This window comes from Cygnus olor, chromosome 3 (assembly GCF_009769625.2).
Source record: "Cygnus olor isolate bCygOlo1 chromosome 3, bCygOlo1.pri.v2, whole genome shotgun sequence".
NCBI lineage: Eukaryota > Metazoa > Chordata > Aves > Anseriformes > Anatidae > Cygnus > Cygnus olor.
In genome coordinates this window covers 110,373,050-110,396,430 of record NC_049171.1, presented here as the reverse complement: position 1 = coordinate 110,396,430, position 23,381 = coordinate 110,373,050, and the positions used below count along the sequence as shown (strand labels likewise).

Sequence of the window (23,381 nt, the reverse complement as noted above, 5' to 3'; positions counted from 1 at the left end):
AACAACCTGAGCTAGCTTTGTACAATTAAGCTAACTGTAAAAGGCTTTTGTTAGGGGATTGATATTCACAGAAAGAAAAATAAAGGGAGCTGAAGACTTCTGTATTTACTTATAGTAAAAGCCTTGCCTAGAAAAATCTTTCCTACTTAATGACTTGGAATTATTTCCAGTACCAAGGAACACAACTAGAACAGTATTCACTCGGTGGAGCTTAAGGAGCTGATGCTACATTTTTTACTTTGCTTTGGTAATGAAATTACTGGCACTGAGATGACTTGGATGGAAAAATTATGTTACCAGCGTGAAAGCTAAACCTGATGAAGTAATGATCACTATGATCAGCAGCTTGTTTAAAGTTTGGCACACTAAAAATATATTAACATTAAAAGGAGTTAAAAAAATAAAAAATAAAAGGGAAAAATGGAAGCTAGTACGATAGTCTAGAAGTTTTCTGCAGGGAACAAAATGAAATCAGAGGGAAACAAAGTTCCTCCCTACCAACCCTCAGTTACTGGGGAACACCCACTTCATTTTGTGTCAAAAGATGAGTCAGGACTGATGAGTCCTGGTGAGGCTGAGACAAAGTAGTATGCAAAAGGTGGTACCAATGGCTGGCTAGGCTTTTCCCTTTAACGATTACATGATTCTCAGACTTGCTGAGGAGAGGGCAAAGGATGCAATGAATTCTTCCTAAAATGTTGGGGGGGAAAAAAAAAAAAGAAAAAGATATCTGACTCTAAATCAGCAGCTATACTACATACATCATTCTGTTCCGTGGGATGAGGCTATTCTGCTGACTTCAACTGCTTGTAAAAAAGGGGGTGGCAAGGAAATCAGACCTCATCCATACAGGATGTTGGCACGCCCTGGTCCTTTCATCAGCAAGCAAAGTGAAAGGGAAGGGCAGAAACAAAAGCCAATTAAACAGAAAGGAAAAGTTTTCGGTTCCTAATGTCCTTGGCCCTAAGAAAACTACCTATACTGGGACACCTGAACACAGCACTGAAATCTCAGATAATGGAAACATGCCCTGCAAATGGGAATATACTGTTTTGTCTTTCGGAGACTGCAAGGTTGCTAGACTACTGCACTTACAACCGTTATTTTAACAATGTTTTAAAGAAAAGCACCCAATCTAGAAGAATATTAAGATTCAAGGCAATCTGCTCTCACTCCTCCCTCCATATTATATTACGGGACATGGTATAGAAATGAAAAAGTATACTCAACTGCCAGAGTATTAGTCTGAATGTTAAGGAAATAAGAAAAGAGAATACTAAAAAGCCTGCTGGCTTTACTGCATCGTATTTCAGTTGATGAAAGCAAGAGACGTTTTTCACATGGCAGTTTTAGAATGGTATTATGCAAGATTTTTTTCTAATTCAAAAGATTAAAATGTAAGTGTTCGCCCCCATGCCAATTGTTATCCAGGAAAACTAATTTCTACTCCCCTCCAAAAAAGGGAAGTATTTTGCTGTTTTAAAGCTAAGGGAAAAAATAGGAAGGCTTGTAATACACATATAATACAAATGTTTAAATAGATCCCACAAATGAGCACCATAAACATGACTTTCAGAAAAAGGTTTACACAGATGTAACTCATACATTTCATTGTGTGTAGACATTGGCAAAATTACAACAGCTCTAAAATTCACTTTTCCTCAGACACCACCTTTAAGTGACTTTGTTGCAACTAACAGAATAGTATGTCCTATAATATCTCTTACCTGCAGGTTTCTCTCTCTGTCAAAACTATATATATTCTTGGATCTTTCTCATATGTATAACTGGAGAGCAGTTCCATGATGGAGCCTTTGGCTGGTGGCCAATAACATGGTAGTTTGCATCTGTCATTGTTAGGAGTCCTGATGGTCCCTTATGTAATTAAAAGTGTTTTTAAAGACTGTCACCCCATGGGGTTTAATTAAGGTTCAGTCCCTAATACCCAGCAAGTGTAAGATGCATATTCTGTTATAACATGATCTGTAATTCAGGAGCTTACATGTGTGCAGATGTACTGTAATAGGCACCTGCAGAAAAGAACTGCTGGTAATTCTCTTCTGGAAAGGTCTGGGTTACTGCAGTTTTCTATTCCAATATTAAGCTTAAGCAAAACTAAACAGATAAGAAACTGCAAAGTTATCCTGTGTGCTGAGACAAAATTACCACTAGGCTCTATCAGAGTCCCAAACAGAGAGAAGAGGATGCTTAGAAGCAATAGCAAAAAAGCAGAAACACCTAGACAACTTTTTGCTAGAAAGTCAACGAGAAGATAAATAAACTTCAACACTACATTAACCATAAAGCAGTATCAAATTAAGAGAAATCAGGCAACATTAAGCCCAGACAGCAACCTTTTTGACAAACATCAGAATATATTTTAGTTGCACTGCCTGAAGACAGTCATGGCCCACTACAGCACATGCTGTAAAACAGAAGAGAAGGGTACCTGTCTCTGGGGTTTCACAATCAATGGTTGCCTATTGGAGCAGCCATTCTTACTCCTCATGCGTCTTGATAAAGCCATGCTCTTACGTAAAGGTAAAAGTAATCAGGGGATTATTTCATATTCTGTTCGCTGCCTTAGAGTTATGAGCACAGGCAGAGAAATAAAAATCTCCAACTGTCAAGATAAACAAGAGATCAAACAAAAAATTAAGACACTAACTTCAAATACAAAACCCAGTAAGTCTGCAAGTCACCTTTATACAAAAGAAGGTGATAGATCAGTCAGTACCTTAACTTCACTGAGAGGAGAAATCATTTCCAAAATACAAAACGTTGTCCTTGCAACTTAAATTGCCCAGACAGGAATTTGCCCGCTGTATTTCCTTAACCTATCCAACCCAATAAGATTCTCTGCAGGGAATGAATCCAAAACATACAGGATTTATATAATAATAACTATGAGAGATTATTGCAGCTGATTTGCTTCTTTTTTCCCCTCAATCTTTTGATTTATAATGTTCTCCATTTCAAATCTCTCCATGCTTTCCTCCATTCACCTACAAACCAAATCTAAGAAGGTATTTCTGTGCTTCTACAAATGCTCTTCCCACTCCCACTTCTGCATCATGACAATCTTTCTTCCAAAATCTTATTCCATCAGAAGAAGTCATACACACAGCCACTGATCTGTATACAAGTCCCATAAGTGCCAGGCTTTCAACAAAGGAGAACTCTTCTCCTTTCCTAGGCAAAGCATAGGAATATTTTAACCGGGGCCTCTCCTTCCAACGAGGCAGCCAATATTATAAAGTTTCTGAATACAAGAAGGACCCATCATCATTCCTCCACCAAAAATGAAGGAATTTGGAAGTTTCACCCAATTGATGTGTGATTATTTTGTTAAGCTTAAAGATACATACAGTTGCACCTAAATTACCTGTGTTTAGAATAAGAAGTTTCAGGGTCCACTAAAACTGCCTATTATATTTCCATTGCACATTAATGTTTAAAGCACAATTTGTAATGAAATGTTCAGGAAAGTGAGGGCATATCTTCTCAATACCGCTAAAATCCAGGATATTCCTAAGAGGCAGTCTGCACAATGTGAAGCAAAGCTGATTTTCCCCAAAGCAAGCAGAAGCCACCAAGCATTAACAGAAGATAATGTCAAGAAAGAAAAAAGGTCTCCAAGGCATACAGTTGATTGTCCATGCCCAGAAACTTAATGTCACTTAACTGTGGCCTCTTAGAGCTCTAACCTTTAAGAATGCTAATTCATCAACCACCACCCCTTTTTTTTTTTTTTTTTTTTTAGTATTTGTCTTTTTGGGAAAAAATATAAATCCAAGCGAGCAATGCAGACAGCTATCATGGAAGCTTCTTACACATATTCACGGGGCTGCAACTACTGAACTGAGATGGCCTTGTCACAACAGCAAGCTAGGGGACCAGACAATCAAAGTGTGACAAGGAATTGGATAGTCTGCTACAGGAGTACCCAGAAGTACAAAATACTCATAACTAGAGGGGATGAAAAAAAAAAAAAGACTTTGATAAGTAGGGGGTCTTATTTTCAGCACTCATCACTAGGACTGCCAGGCAACTGAGAAAATAGCATATGTCAGAGATGCTGCTAGCTTAGGCTCTTGCAGCTCTCTACAACACAAGATTTAATATGTCTCCTGATGTAGGAAGACAGAACCTTGAACTCTGCAGAAAGCCAGTGAAATTTTCCTACTCTATTCACATACAGAAGTTACACAATGATTTCTTCAGCTCAGACTGGTTGCAGTAATCATTGTTACCTTTTCTAATACCCAGTTCAGCAGCTCAGTTCCACTACAGGATTTGTGAGAGGCAGTATATATAGGAAGTGTCACCAAACATGTACATCACTATATAAAACAGCCTCAGTTCTGAGCCTACTGACATACTGCTCTTCCACAATGGAAAAAAAAAGCTTGGATACAAGCATGTCACTTAGAGCTCTGCACTATAGCAGAGCAAATAGTGCAAGGTAATTGCTATACTCAGAAGTACCCAGCATTTATGTTAGGTATAGCAAGCACAAGGATAATTCATTCTGGAATGCCTTCAGTCAGAAGTACAGACAGTTACCAAATGCTGGGCAAATTAAACAAGACCTGTGCTAAGGAGGGACACAGCTGACTGAATACATGCCAAATACCGTGCTAGTGACACTGAAAATTAAATGCTTCTGCATATCCTCCTAGCTAGCTGCCAACCAGACACACTGCAACACACATGACATATAAATGGTCTTCTAACACCAGAAAAACAAAAACAACAAAACAGAATTCAGAGAATTCAAAAGCTCACTTCTAAGCTACTCTGAACACACTTTATATCAGGCTTAGAAGACAGAAGCCAGAGAAGCAACTTAGAGCTGTTCAATGGATAATCATTCACGAAAATCTGGCATGAAAGGCCAGCAGAACTCAGAAAATCAAAAAATCAGTTATTTACGCTTGCAATGATTGTACCCAGAATCTCTTTCCAGGCAATTAGGCTGCTTTTTATATTACTCTGAAAGAAAAAGTAAAGGGAAAATGAAAAAGAACATGAACAGTATACCTGTAAATATAATAGTTTAAAACAACAACAACAAAAAAAACACCTGAAAACCCAAAACCAAACAAGCACTGCCAAACAGGTAGAATGACTTCCTACAATAAGCTTCAGAAAAAGCAAACTTAAAAAACCTTTAGTGTAGAAGTCCTTCCTCTGACTAGTTGCTATGTACCAGTACATATCATCAGGACTCTTAAATGCTGGCCACCAACCGCTACAGTCTTATCATGAGGACTCCCTTCCAGTCACACATGAAGAGTAGATCCAACAACAAGACTTCAATCTGACAAAAGGAACACCTGCCCTTTACATACAGGTGCCGCTGAATACAGATATTCAAAAAATGAAGGAAGAAGCAAGGCATCCCATTATCTCCCTCATTCATTCTTTCTCTCTCTCCCTCTGTAATTTTTACCTGGAACTGATCGGATGTACACGTGTTCATCTCCGGTGATACAGGAGGTGTCTGTCCTATGGAAGCTATTTTTTCTGCTGCAGATATCGGTTTCAGAGGTTCCTTGGTAGGTTCTAACATACCCTAAAAAATAATAATGAATAATAATAAAATCAAATGCATGCATGTACAAACACATGTATATATATTCCAAGAAGTGCATACACCAGAAGAGAGTAAACACAGTACTAGGTAGTGCTATCCCCAGCTAGGGCCTTGAGGGTAACCATACACCACTGGAATATTTTCAGTGAGGGGTCAGAAAGAGGTGGGGCAGGGGAAGACAGAATTAGCTCGTTCCTTAGGTTTTCATAGAGCCTAAAAAATGTTTGAGCCAATAACTGAAACCCAAGTGCCTAGCTGGAGTTTGCTTTCAACTTTCAATAAAGCGGTTTCAGCTGGAAGGAACGGTTACTTGCTAAGGTGATGTCTTCTCCCCATCGTGTACAGACTATTCCAGAGACATCAAATGGCCCATTGGAAAGGTGCAAATGCATTCAATCCATTTCATCAATTAAGTAATTCAGAAGAAACATGTCAAATTATCAGTTTGTAGAATACCACAAACAGTAATTACTGACATGAAAATAATGCATTAAGAAGTATTAAGAAAATAATTAAAACAACATTTTTCATTTTAAACAAACTGTTCAAAGCTAAAATAGTGCTACAAAAGATGTCAGAAATCTCTGATGTCCCTGAACGAAACGAAGGGTGAATAAAGATCTACAGATAGATAAAAGTTTGCCCTAAGATAGGCAAACCAGCCCTGAACAATGAGGTATGAGAAAATAAAATTCCCAAATAAAACCACTGGATTTGTTATCAGAATATTTTAAAAACAATTTCAGGAAGTCAGCTAGCAAGATCAGCTGTCCCACAAGCGTTTCCGTACCACGTTAGGGGAGCTTGGAATTTAACCACCAATTAAATCAATTCTTTCAGACAGCAGAGAAACACTTGAAGCAGTGTGGCAACAGAAAGCATCAAGCCACTTTACTTGTAACATCATCTCTATCCAGCTTATTGCGTGCTTAAGCATACAGACAATTTAGGAGATAATTAATCAGCAGCAACAATCTGTTGCAAAAAAAGAATTGCACATGTCACATACAAACACAGTCACAAATACCTTACAGGAAGAAAACAGCAGTTGCTATGAGATGTGTTATTTCTCTGTTTATCAGAATACCATGCCTAAATCCAAAGAAGTGCATGAGCTGACCTGGATACATCAGAAAACAACTGCTCTAGAAACTGACTACAGAAGTCACTCTATGAAATTAACCTACAGATTAAATTACATTAAGCCAAAGAAAACTGTAAGCCTTTTATTTCAAATTTGTGAATGACTGTATTAAAAAGTATATGTGTGTGTATATAATCATATATGCTCTTTTCTGGGAATATAACATATTCCAGAAATTATACATTATATAGGCTGTTCTGCTCAGACTAGCAAAAAAAAAGGCAAATCTTATCTTCTGAATATTTTTACTACTATAGATATTGCACAAACTGAAATGCCATGCAGGAATTGCAGCATATTGACTTAGGTGAAAATGGTTATCTTACTACACTAGGTTATTTGGCTTTCCTTTACAGTCTACACAAGTCTAAACTATGCTTGCTATTTTTATTTAGCTCTTGGGGCAATAAAACAATACCATCTATAAAATACTTTTTGTACGCATAAACAGCCTAATGGCTTGGGGGCAGGGTGGGGAGGCAGGCAGGGAATAGAAAAGGGAAGGAGTGGAGCAGGTAGAAAAGGACAAAGGGAAAAACCTTATTTTAGAGGAATTGGAGTTCTCAGGGACAACAGACTTCATCCCTGCAGAACTTTGTTGTCTATGTATACATGTGTATACACACACAGAACCAAACATACGCATACACGGGTCATTTATTAACACGCCAGTAACAGTGCAAAGCATGACTAAGCTTCTCTTTTGATCTAGGGATATTGAGATGCAATCAAGTAAGTAATTAATATACAGTCTGTCAGAGAAACAGCTGCACGGAGAGGAATGCTCCACAGATCTGAGAAAACTTCCTACATGCACGTTATAGAATAGTATAGCTACCTAGCTGTTCTTAACCTTCCTTCGAAGCATCTGGTCTTAGAGCCAGGGTCTCCCACTGTTGCTATGAATTGATGTTTTGATTTATTTTGACGTTCCTTCATCATTTCTGACAACTAGATAATGTATTTCATGATTCTTTTGTGCAGTATCAACTCATGCCTAAACTTTAGCTGAACTTAGAAAGATGTATTTCATTATACTTGGTGCTTAATGCCATTTCATATATTTCATTATACGATGTTATGGGAACCATAATAAAAAAAATAACAAAGCTTACCAGTCCTGCTGCATACATGGGTACTATAACAGGCTGTTTCTTGTTGCCTGTAAAGAGCTGATAAAACAACAAAAACATTTACTTAAGAGGTTCTGTCATACTGTTTCAGTGATGATAGTATAACATCAATGTTATAAAACTTTTGTAAGATTAGTGTCAAAGAATAACTACTACGTTAAACACAACAGTTAAAAATAATATAACTTTTAATATTAACACGGCCTATAAAAATGTTAAGTTGTAAGACAGTATGTCACAAAAAAACATGTTTAGTGCAGCTATGCAATTAAGAGAGAAGCATTCATACAAAAACACTTCAACCTAATTCTATGTTCAAAGCAGCTCCATTATTTAGAAAAGTGAGTTTTATTGACAGACTCACAATATTTCTGGTGTCGATTCCCAAGGAGCACAAAAGCTTTTTGTTGCTGTGGGAGCCACCCCACTGGTATCGCAGTCCATACGCATCGTGGATATCCTGCAGCTCTGTCCACACGTCCATCAGTTCCCTATACAACCCATCATAAATCAAGTCATCAGCAGGAATAACAACTTAGCAGCTTTGAACTTTTATTCTAATTTTTAATACAAGCATCTTATTATACATTTCAATTAAACTTACACCCGAGCACGACACTCAGGGGAACCAAAATTGCACAGCGTTCTCAGAACAATTATACTTCAGACTTCTAATAGGAAAATGATGTCCACAGCAGGCAGAACAAGGCCTACTTAGACTTCACGCCATCACACGAATAAATATAGCTATTTCCAGCAAGTGTAACTAATAAGCCATATTCTGATTAACTAACTCAGATATCACTTAGAAGATGAGATGCTGCTGACTAAGTGAAATACCCCTGGTGCATGTAGTCATTGAAAACAACCATTTGGCTAGATAGCTAACTTTTACTTGATAGCTTTTTGAAATACTTGACGCAAACAACTCCTCTTAACTTCCCAAAGAAGACATGTTTCTATCTCATTTCAAGTTAGTTGCGTTAGTGGTTTCTTACCCAGTATTTGCTACGGTCTCCTCAGTTGTCATCTGCTTTTCACCTGCTTCCAGCAAATGATTCAAGGAAATTATTTCTTCTTCAATTTCAAGAACAGGCATGGAAGGAAAACAGACTTCAAATATTCGTTCCAGACGACCTAGTAATGTTGTCTATGTCAAAGAGAAAGATATTTACATCAAGTTTTCTTAACTGTTCTAAAGAAAGTGAGTCTGAAATTACAAAATTAAGATGGAAAGCAATAGGTAGTTGATACAAAGCTTCACTTACCTCAAGATATAGAGCTGCCAGAGGATCGCAAAACTTTTTATAAGCACCAAATACAGGCTGTTAGTTACTGAGAAAGAGTAAGGATCTTACCTTCTGCAAACTGAGTTCTTACAGAAGTTCTTAACATTTCTTAGAGTCACTCTTTGTTACATATTAGCATAAAAGATATGCAAGAAGGGTTAAGCTGTATTTACTTAAGATATGTTAAAGGCTCCAGTTCTACACATCCTAAGGGTTTTACTGAACACATTTTTGCTACTAAATGTTATCTGAAGTACAAACTGAAAACAGTTTTCATTCCACTTAATAATGCACTTCAATCCAACATTGATACAAAATGTTGATTCAGAAGACAGCTTCACTTGTAAGATGTACACAGTTGAAGGCCTCAGAAAAACTCTGCCTGATGTGCAACAGGCTCACGTAGTGATCGTGACTTTGAAAATACTACATAAAAACATTTATAGTCCAAAGACTGAACGCTTCCTAAAAGAAAATACAAGCATCAGTAACTATGATGCGGAAAAACTGCAATCCTCTGTTTGGTATAACGGTCAGGTATAACACAGAAGAGCTAAGAATAACACATTTGAACAGTGTCACAAAGCATTTTTAAGATTTGTTTGGTTCACAACAGAGATAAATTCTCAAGAAAAGGAAAAAAAATTACTTGATACCTTAATTTCTTGCCCCCAGACCTATTGATGTGTTTCTACACATTTGAAGCTGTTTAATATAATAAGAAGAATCGCTTTCCTCCCAGCAGTTTGCCTTTCACATTCACAGCTCAGACAGTCGATGCTGGATGCTGTGACCATGCAGGGCTTAAAAGCCAGCCTTGGGAATGTTTCTATCCTATCCAAATAACTTACAACAACAAAAAGCCCACTGAGTTTTATTTTAGTTGAGTAAGAAGCCTGCTAGATAGCAGCACAGTTTGCACAACCACAACTTTATCATAGATTCTCTCATCTGACCTTCTTCCTGCTATCTTATGTTATAAACTCACGATGAGTACACAAAATATCCAGCACAAATACTCTGGAGTTTTGTGGAAGGGCTACAGATCTACGTTCCAGGGTTTTGAGAGACTAGGCAGGTTTTCCTGCTTGTCAAAGTAGTCGCAACCAGGTCTCGATGTCACCATCACTTCGGCATCCCTTTGGCAAGAGGGAGCGTCAGGATCTAGAAAGGCAGAACTGTTTCCAATGCAGGAAATGTTTTTCCTGCTTTTCTCTCCACCAGCACCACGACCACCACAATTCGGTAGGATACGGTCTCAGCATTATACAAAGCATGAATTGGTACTAGTGATGTGCAAACATTTTAATTCCACAGCATGCAGTGGAGAATGCTCAAATTCATGACACTCTGGGTTTTGGCAGCTGGATTTAACATTAAGAATAAAAAAACAATATCCCACCTACACAGAAAAACAAAACAAAACACACCTTTTCTGGCAAGCATAGTATGCTTTTTTCCCTTTCACATTCTTCCCTTAAATTTCCCTCTCCTCTCAGCTGCTTTCCCATACATCCACAGAATTTCAGCTTCACTACAGCTCTATGAACTGTCTCAGACAACAGATGTAGCACTCAAATGGAACACGTTTTTTCCACCCCAGTTCAACCAGTTAAAAACAGGTAACCAGCAATGTCTTATTTATTAAAAACAAGCCAACTGCAAGGTATGCTCTTAAGACTGAAACTAAACAATAAGTACATTAAAGAAGAGACTTAACAGAAGGACCTTAACCTCTCTTCTTGCTAGGATGCAAGCTTGGCACAAAAGGAGGTTTCTCTCTCTAGTTTGGACTTCCTCAACAGGCACTTTTCCGATAATCTGCTGCCCTGCACACTGGGCAGCACCCAGCAGCTCCAATACCTGCTTTTCTACGGGGGAAAACGAAGAGAAACTGAGTAGGTGAAAATCCCGCGAGCATCCCGCAACATGTGCTAGTATAGCTGTGCCAGCAGAGCCCTCCGGTGGAGATCCAGCATATTTCAGCAACAACGCTACATGTACAAACCCAAACCTCAGGCTGAGGTTTTGTGTTACAGCTGAAATGATTTAAGGTTCAGAGAAGCGAGGCTTGTGGGAGGAGGTTGTGCGTTTTAACTAGACCAACCGATACTGCTGGGACACACATTTAGGCACATGAAATATCTGTTTCACAGTAATCATCTACAACATTTCTCATTAGAATCGTTTGAAAGTTTGCTTCATCTCCTGTCTCAATTAGGCAAGCCACTGACCATGTACAGCAGCAAACATAACACAAGGCAAATGCCAAATAATCAGGATATTGTGATTCTTTGTGCTGGAGCCAAGGTGAGGAGTAAGGAGCCTGCTCTCCCTGTTCAGCTACTAACTGCAGAAAGCAGGAAAGTTACTTGCTTACAGTGCCTGCTCATCCGTTCTCCTACCTGAAAAATAAAAAGGAAAGCCTGGCATACAGGGACAGGCACCCGGTTCAGTTATATGACATTTGCAAGGCATTACGTCCAAATGCCATTTATTAATATATTATCCAATGATCTGAATTACACAGCATACCTGATTCATTTCCCTCCCCCTCTCTGCCCCCTTCATTACCTTACTGGTATGTTCTGACTGTAATGAGTCACATTCCGTAGTGTATCATTTTCCTCTTAAGTTTAATCATCTCTTAATGGCCAACCACTTTGGCCAGACAGTACAAGGTACATTACCTGTTATGATACCTGTAGACTGTTTTGTGCTCGTTGATTAAAACTAAGACTAATTGATATTTTTAGGAAGTAAAACTAAAGAGCATTCTGGATTCTACCCTAATGCTTCTAAGTTTTAAAAATTAACTCTGTCTACAATGCGTCAGCTGCTATTATGGTACATGAATGGGTTAATCTTACCTCACTGCTTTAATACAGCACAAAATACATCTTCCCTGTGACAGGGAAGAGGCAGAAGAAAGGCATTGTATCATGACAATAGCAAGGCATCAGGTTTCTTGAAAAGGATGAACATTTGAGAATATACTAGTGACTAAGAATACACTTAGGTAATGAAAGAATTAAGAGACAACCTCTATGAGCCAAGCAGCACCTCAGCACCCAATTTCAAATTTGAGCTAAGAATTGTGCCAAAATTTCAGAACGGTTTAATTATAGCATTCTTTGCACTTCCTTTCATCTTCTCTAAATCTCCAGAAGTGCTTAGCCCTTACTTATATACAGGAGAGAAGAACAGTTTCCATAGCAAACCAGAATAATTAATTCTACGTGTGCAAATGGACACAGGGAGGAACGTGCACACACACACCTCTCTCAGGCGGTGCCAATGGCCCTAAAGGAAGCAGATGAAGTTTTCTTCTGACTGGTACTATGCTCACAGCTCCCAAGTACAAAGGGGGATTACCAAGATTCTGAAATTAATTACAAGTCCAACTTCCACAAACATCAGTCCATTGTTTGCACAAAACAGCCTAAGAAAATACTACTTCTGTCATACACCATAGCAGCAAGTCTTTCAGGAAGAAAAATCCTGTAAGAATTCAATGCATTTTGGGGATACTTCTAACTTCCAGTACCCACACCCCACCCAATAACTCCTAAAATATGCCTTATCCGCTGTGGAAAGAGCATTCTTCCTAGGTTTATGTAACTGTACTCTTAAAAAAAAAAAAAAAAGCACAAGAAGAACCACAAGAACTTTCCTCCATTTTGAGGCATTGAAATATTACTGGAGATGTGAATGAAGGCCAGAGCTGCCATTCTAGCACTTTACTGTGATTCTCCAAACAGTGACAAATTCAAAATCACGCAGTTTCTGTGACCACTCAAAAGTTCTTAATAAATATGTAAGAGATTTGGTAACCATCACGTGAGGCAATCAAAAAGCACACACACAACAGACTTCCAAAGGAGAATTACAGCCACAGGATTAGAATATATCTCCTGGGCTGTACGAATGGGGGGACAAGATCAGCCCTCTGAGCCGAAAGGCCAAAGTTCTCGGTTTATAAAATTTGTTTTTCCTCTTATTCTTCATCACAAGACTACAGAATCACTGCATTCCTTCAGCAACACTATCCTGGACTCTACTGGCCACACTAAATCCACCCCAGCTGTCTGCACATGAACTCAGCAGAGACAGGTCACTGTTGCTCTTCAGAGCTGTGAAAAAAAGAGGTGCTGAAGCTTGCCATAAAGACAATATATTTGGGCTACGCTACAGAAATGGCCCATATGAATTGAAGCTTTCACCACTGAACTACTATAATGCTTCCCTGGGTGAAGTTTCAGGGAACTCTGTGTGCAGGGGGTAAAAAAAAAAGATGTCTTGCTTCTGTCTGTGGTGCCAGTCGCACATCAGCACACGACAGCTCATCCAGTGAGCGACCCCCATGCTGTAAGCCACGGAGCAGCGTGGCGCTTTGTGCCTCCTGCCTCCCCTTCTCTCCACTGGAGGAGGCAGCCCCATTTCTCAGCACAACCCCTCATTTACCCCACCTGGTTCTTGCTCGCAGCCCAGGGCAGCCTGCTGTCCCCTGAAGGGGGAGAGTGAGAAGTGGAGCATCCCTTCAGCCCCCGTCTCCTGCTACAGGGGAAAAGAGGATACAGAGGAAGAAACTCTCAGGCTCTGGGCTGTTTGTGTCTACTGAACGCACAACCAGGAGACCTAAGAATAAATAAAAACAGTGTAAAAGTTGCAGTACATTAGTCAGAAAAATGAGATATTCCACATTTATCTGGCAGAAGAACATAAGAAAGGAGACAGAAATGGGCATTTGAAGGAATGCTAGAAGTATAATTTACAGATGGACTGAAGTGATAGAGGCATGACCAGCCTCCAGAATGCAGAAGTTCAGTGAAGGTTCTCAAAAAAAAAAAAAAAAAAGGCAGATCAAAGATCAGGGGCCAGAAGCCAAGAAAAGAAACTGATTAACCAGAGAGATCTTATTTGATATTACACACCCACTGTTCTGAGAGGGCCTCTTACAAGAATTTACGGCCATTTCAATATTATGTAGACATTTAGTGAGAAACTCCCTTTGCTGTGTTTTGTAATACCCAAACAATATTTTCATCAACACATTCGCCGCTGTGTAACTCACTGTATACTTCCGTAACTTCATCACCTTTTTAAGAGCTAACCTACAGGACCACACAGTTAAAATCCATTTTTTAGCTCCACCACGTTAGCGGCTACAAATCACCAAGGGATCCAAACCCACCAACTTCAAAGGGTCTCGAGGTCTTCTGGGCTCAAGCACTGAGAAACAGACATGAACAGTTAACTAAGCACACATAAACAACCAAACCACTAAGTTCCCAGTTAAATAGGGGCAGTTTTTTAATTTGGAAAAGTTTATGGACTGCAACTGCTTAAATTAAGAATCACTTTGTCTTCCACATAGCAACATTTATTTCTCCAATGTGCAGGCTGTGCTTAGCAAACAGAGCACCTTCGCCAAGCAATGGGAGAAGCGCTGCAGGCACAACAACCGAGCCAAGAGGAGAAGCAAAGCTCGCACAGAACACCAGCTTCACTTCTCACGATCCCAGCGTGCTTCTTCTCCCCATTCTCCTCTTAAAAAGCAGTTCATTTTAACACAGCGCCATAAATTTCTTAGAGGCTGGAGAAAAAAAAAAGTGTTTCATTCTTATTTATCCGCATTTATTTCTGCAGATATTTTATAATGGAAACAATGGTCCTAAACCAAGAGTTACAAGGCAGCAAGAAGATGCTATTTAGTTATGCAATCAAGTGGTGTCTTTTATTGCTTGATGCAAGAGAGTTATAAACCACAGGCAAGTTAAGTGTGGAAATGTGAAGCTGTCTCCCTTCTTTGGCTGGAAGGCTCATCCATTTATTCTCCCTCAGCTGGAGAGTATCAAATCTTGTCTTCCATGCAGGTAAAATGAAGTTTAATAGTTACCTCACTAGACCACATAAAACTTACTTCCCATTTCAGTCATGCTATTATTATCTAGTGGTGGTGTACTGATTTTTCAGCCAGGCTCTGAGAGGAAGTATGGTAGACAAAACTTACGTGTACAAGATGGAAAATAACTTTTAAAAGACTGTGGCATATGAACAGAAATGCTACACCAATTCTTCCTCCCAAGCTATTTTCTGTTGTAAGATCCCCTTAGCCAGCCTGTTCTGAATTACAGCAATTATGAGATACTTTTAATGGTCTGTTTTGGTCTGTTATTCAGCTGAACATCCTTAAAAACTATGCTATGAACATAAAAAAGCCTTTCCAGACAGATAAGTTTATACTGCAAGTTGTTACCCAACTGTCTGAACTTAATTTAGCCAACAGTACCCTAATTTATCTTAGTGAACAGGGAGTCTGAAGTCTTTATGGCCGTAGCTACTTTTTTCCAAGAGGATGACTATTCATTCATTGCCCAAGAAGTGCTCTCAACATGACAGTGATGCAGGGTTTTCTTTGTCTTGATGCACACTTGCAGCTCAGGAGCTGTACATCACCCACTCTGATTAATCTGAAGAGGTCGAGCTTCAGCACACAGGCTCTCTGATAAGCAGAGGATCTGAAAAGCTGCTTGAAGGGTTGTTTATATTTCCTTTTCTCCCGTTCCCAGATTTGTTAAGTCTCAGCTAAACCAGGGAAGAGTTTTGGCCTTCCAACCAAACCACTGCTCATCTTCGCCTCCTCTAGAGATGCTTATACTCCCTGAACACGGCTAGGCACGGCTGTACCACCCACCTCCATGCCTACGGTAAGTAAAAACTGCTCTTGTGCTTTGCTAAATCCTCTCCATATTGTTAACACACACTGCTGCAGAGTAACCCCCTCAGCTGACTAATGTTCAGCACTATCTCATGGAAACACCTGCACTGTGAGCTTTATATTCCTTACAAACACGTGCTGTGTGGTCACATAAAGGGGATTAATGCACAAGGTACGGTACAGGTTTGCTCAGAACTTGTTAGATGAAGCAATTCACCTGATACTACATCCTAAATCAGTTTTGCTGAACACAAAGGCACATCTATATCAAATGCAAGCCTGCAGTTATACCGAAACAAACGACTCCACATTTTCAGCTGAAGGAAAACATTACATGATTGAGGTACACAGTAGTACTGAAATGCGTTCAAACAACAGTTGTATATCTTCCAGCTTCAAAGGCTGAAGAACACACTCTTTCTAATGGGTTACATATTCTTTCAGTGATTTTAACTGAAAACTGAATACCATTCCCTTTTTCCCCCCTCTGCCCAACACTACTGAAGAGAAGAGGTCAGCGAGAGGTTTCTGTTACAAATGCCACATTTCAAACCACATGCAGCAGTCTGAGCACCTAAGACCAAAGGCAAAGGAGAAAATACAAAAAGATCTTTTTGTTACTACATGAGGTTGGTTTTATGACCTTTTCCCCTTACTTTCATCTTCTATATTCTATATTTTGTAAAACTTTTTAATTGCTTGAATTCAAGCAAGGTCTAATTTTATTAAACACTAAACCAAACAGGTTTTAAAGTAGCTTGCCTGACACATACGTTTTCAAGACCACATTCAGAAAACACAAGGTTTTGCTGTCTCCTTCATATCCAGAAAAACAGCAACAGGTAAACAGAAAGGAAACCTGAACTACCAGTAAATAACTTTCCTGTCGTGCCACATTCTGGAAGGATGAAAGTTGTTGTACACATCATTTCCACATTGAAACAGCAATGCTGCTGGCTAAGTATACTTTTTCAGTTTTCTGCTTTTGTAAAGAATTATGTTAGGGACATTCTGCTTACACACCATCCAAAATTATTATACTACCACACCACGGTGACTCTCGTAGCCTCAACATTACAGATCAAGTGTACACTGTATCTTGTAAACGATCCCAGTTCACCTTTAGCCCACACCGAAGTTTCAGTTATCACATCTATCTCAGGTGTCTAGCACATGCAGCAGCGCTCTCTCTCAGCAAATACCTTAATATGCTGTATTTTGTGGCTTGACCTCAATGGCATCTCTTAATTGAAAGTAAGAAAAGTGATGAAAATCAGTTCAATTTCTCTAATATTCTGCACTCCAAGTACTGGGGCTGTTTGCAGGCTGGTGCTGACTTGACTAATCTCAACGTCTAGAACATACAAGATGGTGGTTTTAGTTGCAAATACTAAACTGTGGATCCCTGGATTCAAAACAGAGTTACTAAAGATTAAAACAAAGCATTTTTAAATATAGAAAAATATTAGATAGAAATACAGGTTTGGAAAAGTCTTTTGAAAACTTAAAGAGTGCTTGCAGAACACAAAATAAGTTTTCAGGATGTGTAACTGTTGCTTTTAAGAGTTAATTGAAAAAAAAAAAATGTAGCAACTACCATTTCTTGCAAGGCTGAGGAACTGTTGCAAAACAGACCTTCGCCAGCTCAACTTCCTCTGCAGCTTGTTGGTGCAGAACAACAAGCTCGGGGTTGTACTTCCTCACTCGCAGGAAAGGCAGAAAATCACTCTGCATGCAGTCACAGCTGACTGTAGTTTAAAGAGAAGGAATGAAAAAAAAATCTTTAGGTTTTACAGCTTGGCTTACAATCCAAGCAATCTACTGCACGACCTTCCCACAGGACACCCGGGAACTTCTATTGTAATTGAGCTCATCTTTACCTAACACAGACTTGGGGAGGGGGAGAAAATGTTGCTGAACCTCTGAAGATTCTGCTTTTATCAACATCAACATTCAGAAAGTGTTTTCAATAGAATTTTCCATATTTTTTGATAAAATTTCGAAGTAAAAAAAAACACGTTTGGCACTTTCTGAGCGCCCTCAAAAACATGATTTAATGGAAAACTGGATGATTTAACTCGAATCATCTCCCCACCCTATTTCTTTGTCAGATTCTGGACAACCTCTTTTGAGGGGAAACAGAAACAATTTAGAGTAATTGCACTAATGACCTAGGTACTCTCCAATTTCACAGGTGGATGGACATGAGAACAGGTAACAAGAGATTTGTGCTTTTGTCTTGAGAAACGGACCGCACAGTCAGATAATCCCCAGCAAACGAGTACGGTTTTGCATAGGCAGAGAAATCCATCTGCAGGTTCACTTGAGATCTTTTTTTGGTCTCACAAAGTCAATTTGAAATTTGGGGTGTTAGTCACTGAACAAAACAGGATGCAGGAAGCATCAGGAGCTGAGGCTCACACCTTTTAATGTGACAAGAAGTCAATGCTAAGCCTCAAAAGCTCCCTCCTACTGGCTGGTGCTTGCGAAGCTCTGACTGGCACAACCTTCTTCTGGAAACCCATTTCATCTGCCTCTGGTAGGAAATGGAAAGAGGCATGGCTGTCACCAAGTCTGCATCAGGTCCTGGAAGAAAGGGCTTACCTCATTTCCTTTTATTGCCAGAGAAAAGCCAAAGCTTTTAGCTACATATCACCACGAACGCCCTTAGCATACTCTAACCGACTCACACAGAATGACATGATTGAAAAGAAGCATTGAAGGGAATTTTAAAGCCAAATTGCTGTGAGTTTTGTAAGAGTAGTACTGAATAGTTATTAAAAAAAATGTATCTATGTATGAACAGGAACAGATCTCACAGCTGACTAGTGAAAAGACCTAGGAAGAAATTATTTAGGAATTAATACATACTTAGCAACTACGGCAGAAAACCGAGGGAGTGAGAAATGATCTTATCTTCTTTACCCTCCAGAAAACTCCCATTTAGATACAGCAGCAGCTGCAAGAAATCATCAGTCCAGTATTTGCGACACTGCTATAATGTGGAGCTTGCCATAACTGATGTTTAACAGAGACTTATTTTTAAATAACCAGGAGTTAGAATAGGAGGGACAGAGCTCCAGAGGCCGTATTTTATGATAAGGTCAGTGACAGTTTTGAAACAAACTGCAACAGTGCCTGCTTGCAATGTCAGACATCTCCCGATTGCACTCTAAGTGAATGAGTGCAGCTATTTACAAACTAAATCACCATTTGTAATCAGATTTTTGATAACACGGTAGAGAATGGTGCTGAAAAATTTGGGGAACCAGTAGCTCCAGCTTCCAGTCACCTACCTTATGCCTATTTAATGAAAAGGCAATATCAGAGTGCCCCCCAAAAGGCTGTAAACTATGAAGCAAAGGAAGAACCATCACAGGCTCTGAAATGCTTATGATTGCTTATTCCTTTGATCAGTTTATGTAAAGTACCACATATCATTTTCAGACCAAATGCACACAAATTCCCACATACCCTGCTCATTTGTCTGCAGGAAATAACAGCGCAAAAGAGAAAAGATGCAAATACAGCACACTATTTCATACCAGCCTTTCTCACCCACCAAATTAAATCTCTCCCACAAGTCAAACAAGGACTGTCCAAACATCTGTTGTACGCAGAAGCAGGAACCAGGAAGAGCTGCATGCACAAGAGCAGAACAACGCTGAGCAAGCAAAATCAAGAACACCTTTACCTGAACTGAAGGTGCTGGCTCTTGAGATTGCTTACTGGTAGATCCTTGGAAAGATGCTAAAGCAAAACTGTCAGTCTTGTGTAATACTGGGCCATCAATCCTCACAGATGCATCTGTCCTATGTGACTGCCATGTCTCTTTTCTGTGATGAGATTCACCAGCCTGCTCCTCTCCAAAGGCAGCCCAAGAACAGCTGTCTTTTTGTTCATCTTCAAAAGCATTCCAATCAGTAGCCTGGTTACAACCTGCTGAACTGAAGTCCGCAAAGTCATCAGAGTCCTGAAAAGCAACGCTCTCATCTTGAGGTTTTGGCACTGAATCAAAATCTCCAAACTCACTATCATCACCATTTTCTACCTCAACAGTATGCTGGAAGTCTAAGCCAGAAATTTTACTGGTAGCATTACATTCTAAAGTGTCCGCAGTCTGATTTAGTTCAGCTTGATCCAACGTTGCTGGCAGCTGAGAAACAGTACTTGTGTCCCTGAATTCACCAAATGCATCATTAGGTTTGCTAATATTTTCAGGCTGTTCAGAAGTTCCTTCTAAAGCCCGAGCGTTTATTGATTCTTGAGCATTAACAGAAGTGGAAGACGCACTGCTGACTGAGCCAAAATCACCAAAGTCGTCGTCATGTGTGTCACGGCAAGCTACAACTTCAGTACTACTTCCACCGTTCTTAGCATCCTCAGAATCACCCACGTCTTCTCCTGCAAGATCACTGCTTAGGCTTTGGATCTCATCAACTTTGACGTCCTCTGATCCTGAAAAGTCATCGGGCTGAGAAAAACCTTTGCCATTCTCTGTATCATGTAGGTTTCTTCTCCCATTGTTTTCTCTGTTTTCAGTAGTGCATATTGAACTTCCAGTTGTTTGAGACGTACTAAAAATTGTGAATTCATTATCTTCCAGTGCTGAGGAACCCTGTTCACAGCTAGCTTCTGCAACGCAAGTCTCTTCTGCAGTATGAGTTACTCTGTTTATTCTGTTGTTTTCCTGAATGCTCAGAGAGTCTCTTTCATTAAGAACACTGCATATTGTAGGCCCTGTTGCCTCTAAATGGATTGTTTTTTTGTTTGAAAATGTAGCAAAATCTGCAAAGCCTTCACCCAAGCTAGGCATCGAGTTCAAACTTAGCTCAGTACTATGGGTGCTAACAGTTTTTAGTCCCTTTGCGTCACCGATGCTGTCTAGATCTTCTGTTCCCTGAGGATTTACAGAGTCCGATGCTGCAAATCCGTTTGTTAGAATCTCTAGACATGGAAGTTTCTCACCATTGCAAGCATCTATTTGCTCATCCTGGCTTTCAACCGCTGTATCAGTTCTAATGACATCAGAAGAAAAACTCTCTGATTTCCCAGTGTTCTCTCTTCGTTCCCCTCTTTTGTTTATATCTTCTAAACTTACATCAAAAGCAGGACCTGAAGTTCTAAACTTAGATTTTTCTTTGCTGGTACTAGTAGCTGACATATCAGAAAGTTCCTTAGTAGGAGTAGGAAGCTCTGCAATGCAGTCTTTAACATTTTTAACAGATGTGAAAGTTGCAATGCTAGCTACATTGTCAGAATAATCATGAAGGGGGATAAAATGATTTGTGGGTATAAACTCCTCCTTCGGATGACTGTAGTCTGGAGTATCAAAATCCGCAAAAGCTACGCCAGCAGTGCTTACGCCAGAAAAGCCTCCAAATTCCCCAAATTCATCTTCATCATCATCATCAGCTCCATTGTCTAGTGGTGGAGGGGATGAGGAATACATTCGAATGATGTCTGGTTCCATTGTTTAGTTCCACTTCAAAGTTACTATATTTCTATAAAGGCAAAAAAGAGAAGTATATTATAATTTGGCTACCTTGTCTTCCTTCACATTTTATTTTTCACTCTTTCACATTTTAGAAGTGGACGTATAGGTCAATGTCAATATTAGATGAAAAAGAAACATGAAACACCACTACATAAAATGTCTGCAGAATGTTTACCCATAACTTTCAATACTCTGAAATACTGTTTTCTTTCTCTACCAAGAAGCCAGGCAAGGTTTACATCAGAAGCCTGGCAAAAAACAAACAAAAAAAACACACAACGGCACTCTCAGCTAAAGCCCGTGACAAGTAAATTTAAGCAGCAGTTCCATTGGATGTAGCACACAGGGCAGATTATAAAGGCAGCACCAAGAATTTCTCAGACCCATTTTCTAACCAATTCTTCTGTTTCAGAGGTCTCAATCTACTGGGGACAGTTCATCTCTTGTCAAGTACTCCACGACCACATTTCTCAGCAGACAGTGCTGAAATACCAGAACACAAAACACAATTGTCTTGAGCTGTCCTGCAATACACCGATGCAACTAAATTGAGTTTTAACCCACCAGTTCCCAGCGTCCTGTCACCAGGAATTCATCAAATAGCCAGTTACCCTTACAAATAGCCAGGTCTACCTTGTCCCACACTCAGCTGTGCCCTTCACCTCACTGTGCCACAGAAATTAAGCCACTTGATGGACAGTCAGTTGTGTACTTAAAACAGCAGCTCCAAAAATTTGTAAAGATGCTTCCTTACGCTTTGAAATGGTGAAGGAGTGGTGGAAGAAGCTACCGTTATAATTGCTACCTGTGATCCGCTGTCCTACAATTTAAGTCTCCACCAATTTGTGGGTTTCTGTCCCATCTCCCTGTTCTTTGGATTTCCAAACTCCAAGCCAAAGTATGCTGTCTCCCTAGCTGCTGCTGCCAGCCTGTTTTTGGCCTGCAAACCTCCAGTTGGGAAATGGCATGATAAGCACCTTCAAAGTCTAGAAGCAAAACAAACTTCTCTGTCACATCTTATTCTCAAAAGCAGAACGGAGAAAGATTATCCATAAAATATTTAAACACAAATCACTACATCACAGGGAAAAAAAAAGTATGAAAGTGCTCCCATGGCCTAGATAGAAACAGATTAAGGACACCATCTTAACATTGCAAACTATTAAAGCAATAATCAAGGTATGGATTGAGAATTCCCACCAACACCAGAAATGGTCTATTTTTTTTCCACTATTGCGTGTGATTAATGAACCACTAGCTAATATTATTTATATATTCACAACTATACACATCACCTAACCAGTTTGTACATTAGAGTCCTTAAAGGGAGAGCTACAACTGGGCTCTTTCCATTTGAAATGTCATTTTTCTACCAATAACCTGTAACAAACTAAGTATTACCTGCAGAAAAAGAGAAAATTGGAAACCTCCCATATGTATTAGCAAATAGTTGAATTTCTAATTACTACATAAGAGCAGACTTTCTGAGTTTTGAAACAAAAACAAAACAAGGATCCTTAACTCCAAAGCACTTGGCAAAGGACTTGGTACATGAACCTAAACAACATCACACAGAGGGTACAACAACAACAAATGAAGCTCTGCAACTCTTTTCAAGCACAACATACCACAGCTCTTGAGCCAAACAACTCATCGTATTTACCAGGAAAGTCTGGTATCTTTAAGGTGACTAACATATCTCCAACTTTTTTAAAGGGTATATTTTGCAGTTATAAAAGAATAGGCTGCTTATCAAAATGAAACCAAGAAGTAATTTGTAACATCACATGAAAACTGAAGACTGCAGAGAAATGTTGTTTAGAATGAAGTTGTCAACAAGCTCCCACATAGGCTTACTCAGCACCAGCTGCTTAGCAAGGTATTTCAGAGACCAGCTTCACTCTCCTGCCTCAGAGGCTTCAGCGACCAAAAGCACTCTCCCCATTTTACATCAAGGTCTAGCAACTGCTGTTTAATGTCATCCATGAACATAAAGAT

At 39.5% G+C, this 23,381-nt stretch overlaps 1 protein-coding gene across 6 annotated transcripts in view; it reads right to left on the bottom strand.

Moving 5' to 3' along the window:
* AFTPH (aftiphilin) overlaps positions 1-23,381 on the bottom strand; it is a 46,794-nt gene that overhangs the window by 13,608 nt on the left and 9,805 nt on the right. For 5 of the 6 annotated variants that reach the window (XR_005818675.1, XM_040553222.1, XM_040553227.1 and 2 more), the window contains 5 exons: positions 19,581-21,390; positions 8,875-9,026; positions 8,241-8,367; positions 7,859-7,915; positions 5,456-5,578 (listed from right to left, as the gene is read on the bottom strand). Coding sequence is in view for 5 of the 6 variants with exons in the window: in XM_040553222.1 (XP_040409156.1) it covers positions 5,456-5,578; positions 7,859-7,915; positions 8,241-8,367; positions 8,875-9,026; positions 19,581-21,359 (2,238 nt within the window). In the remaining variant the exon portion in view is untranslated. Of the gene's footprint in view, positions 1-5,455; positions 5,579-7,858; positions 7,916-8,240; positions 8,368-8,874; positions 9,027-19,580; positions 21,391-22,173; positions 22,320-23,381 lie in introns of those variants that run through there. The other variant, XM_040553225.1, reaches the window with a different exon arrangement.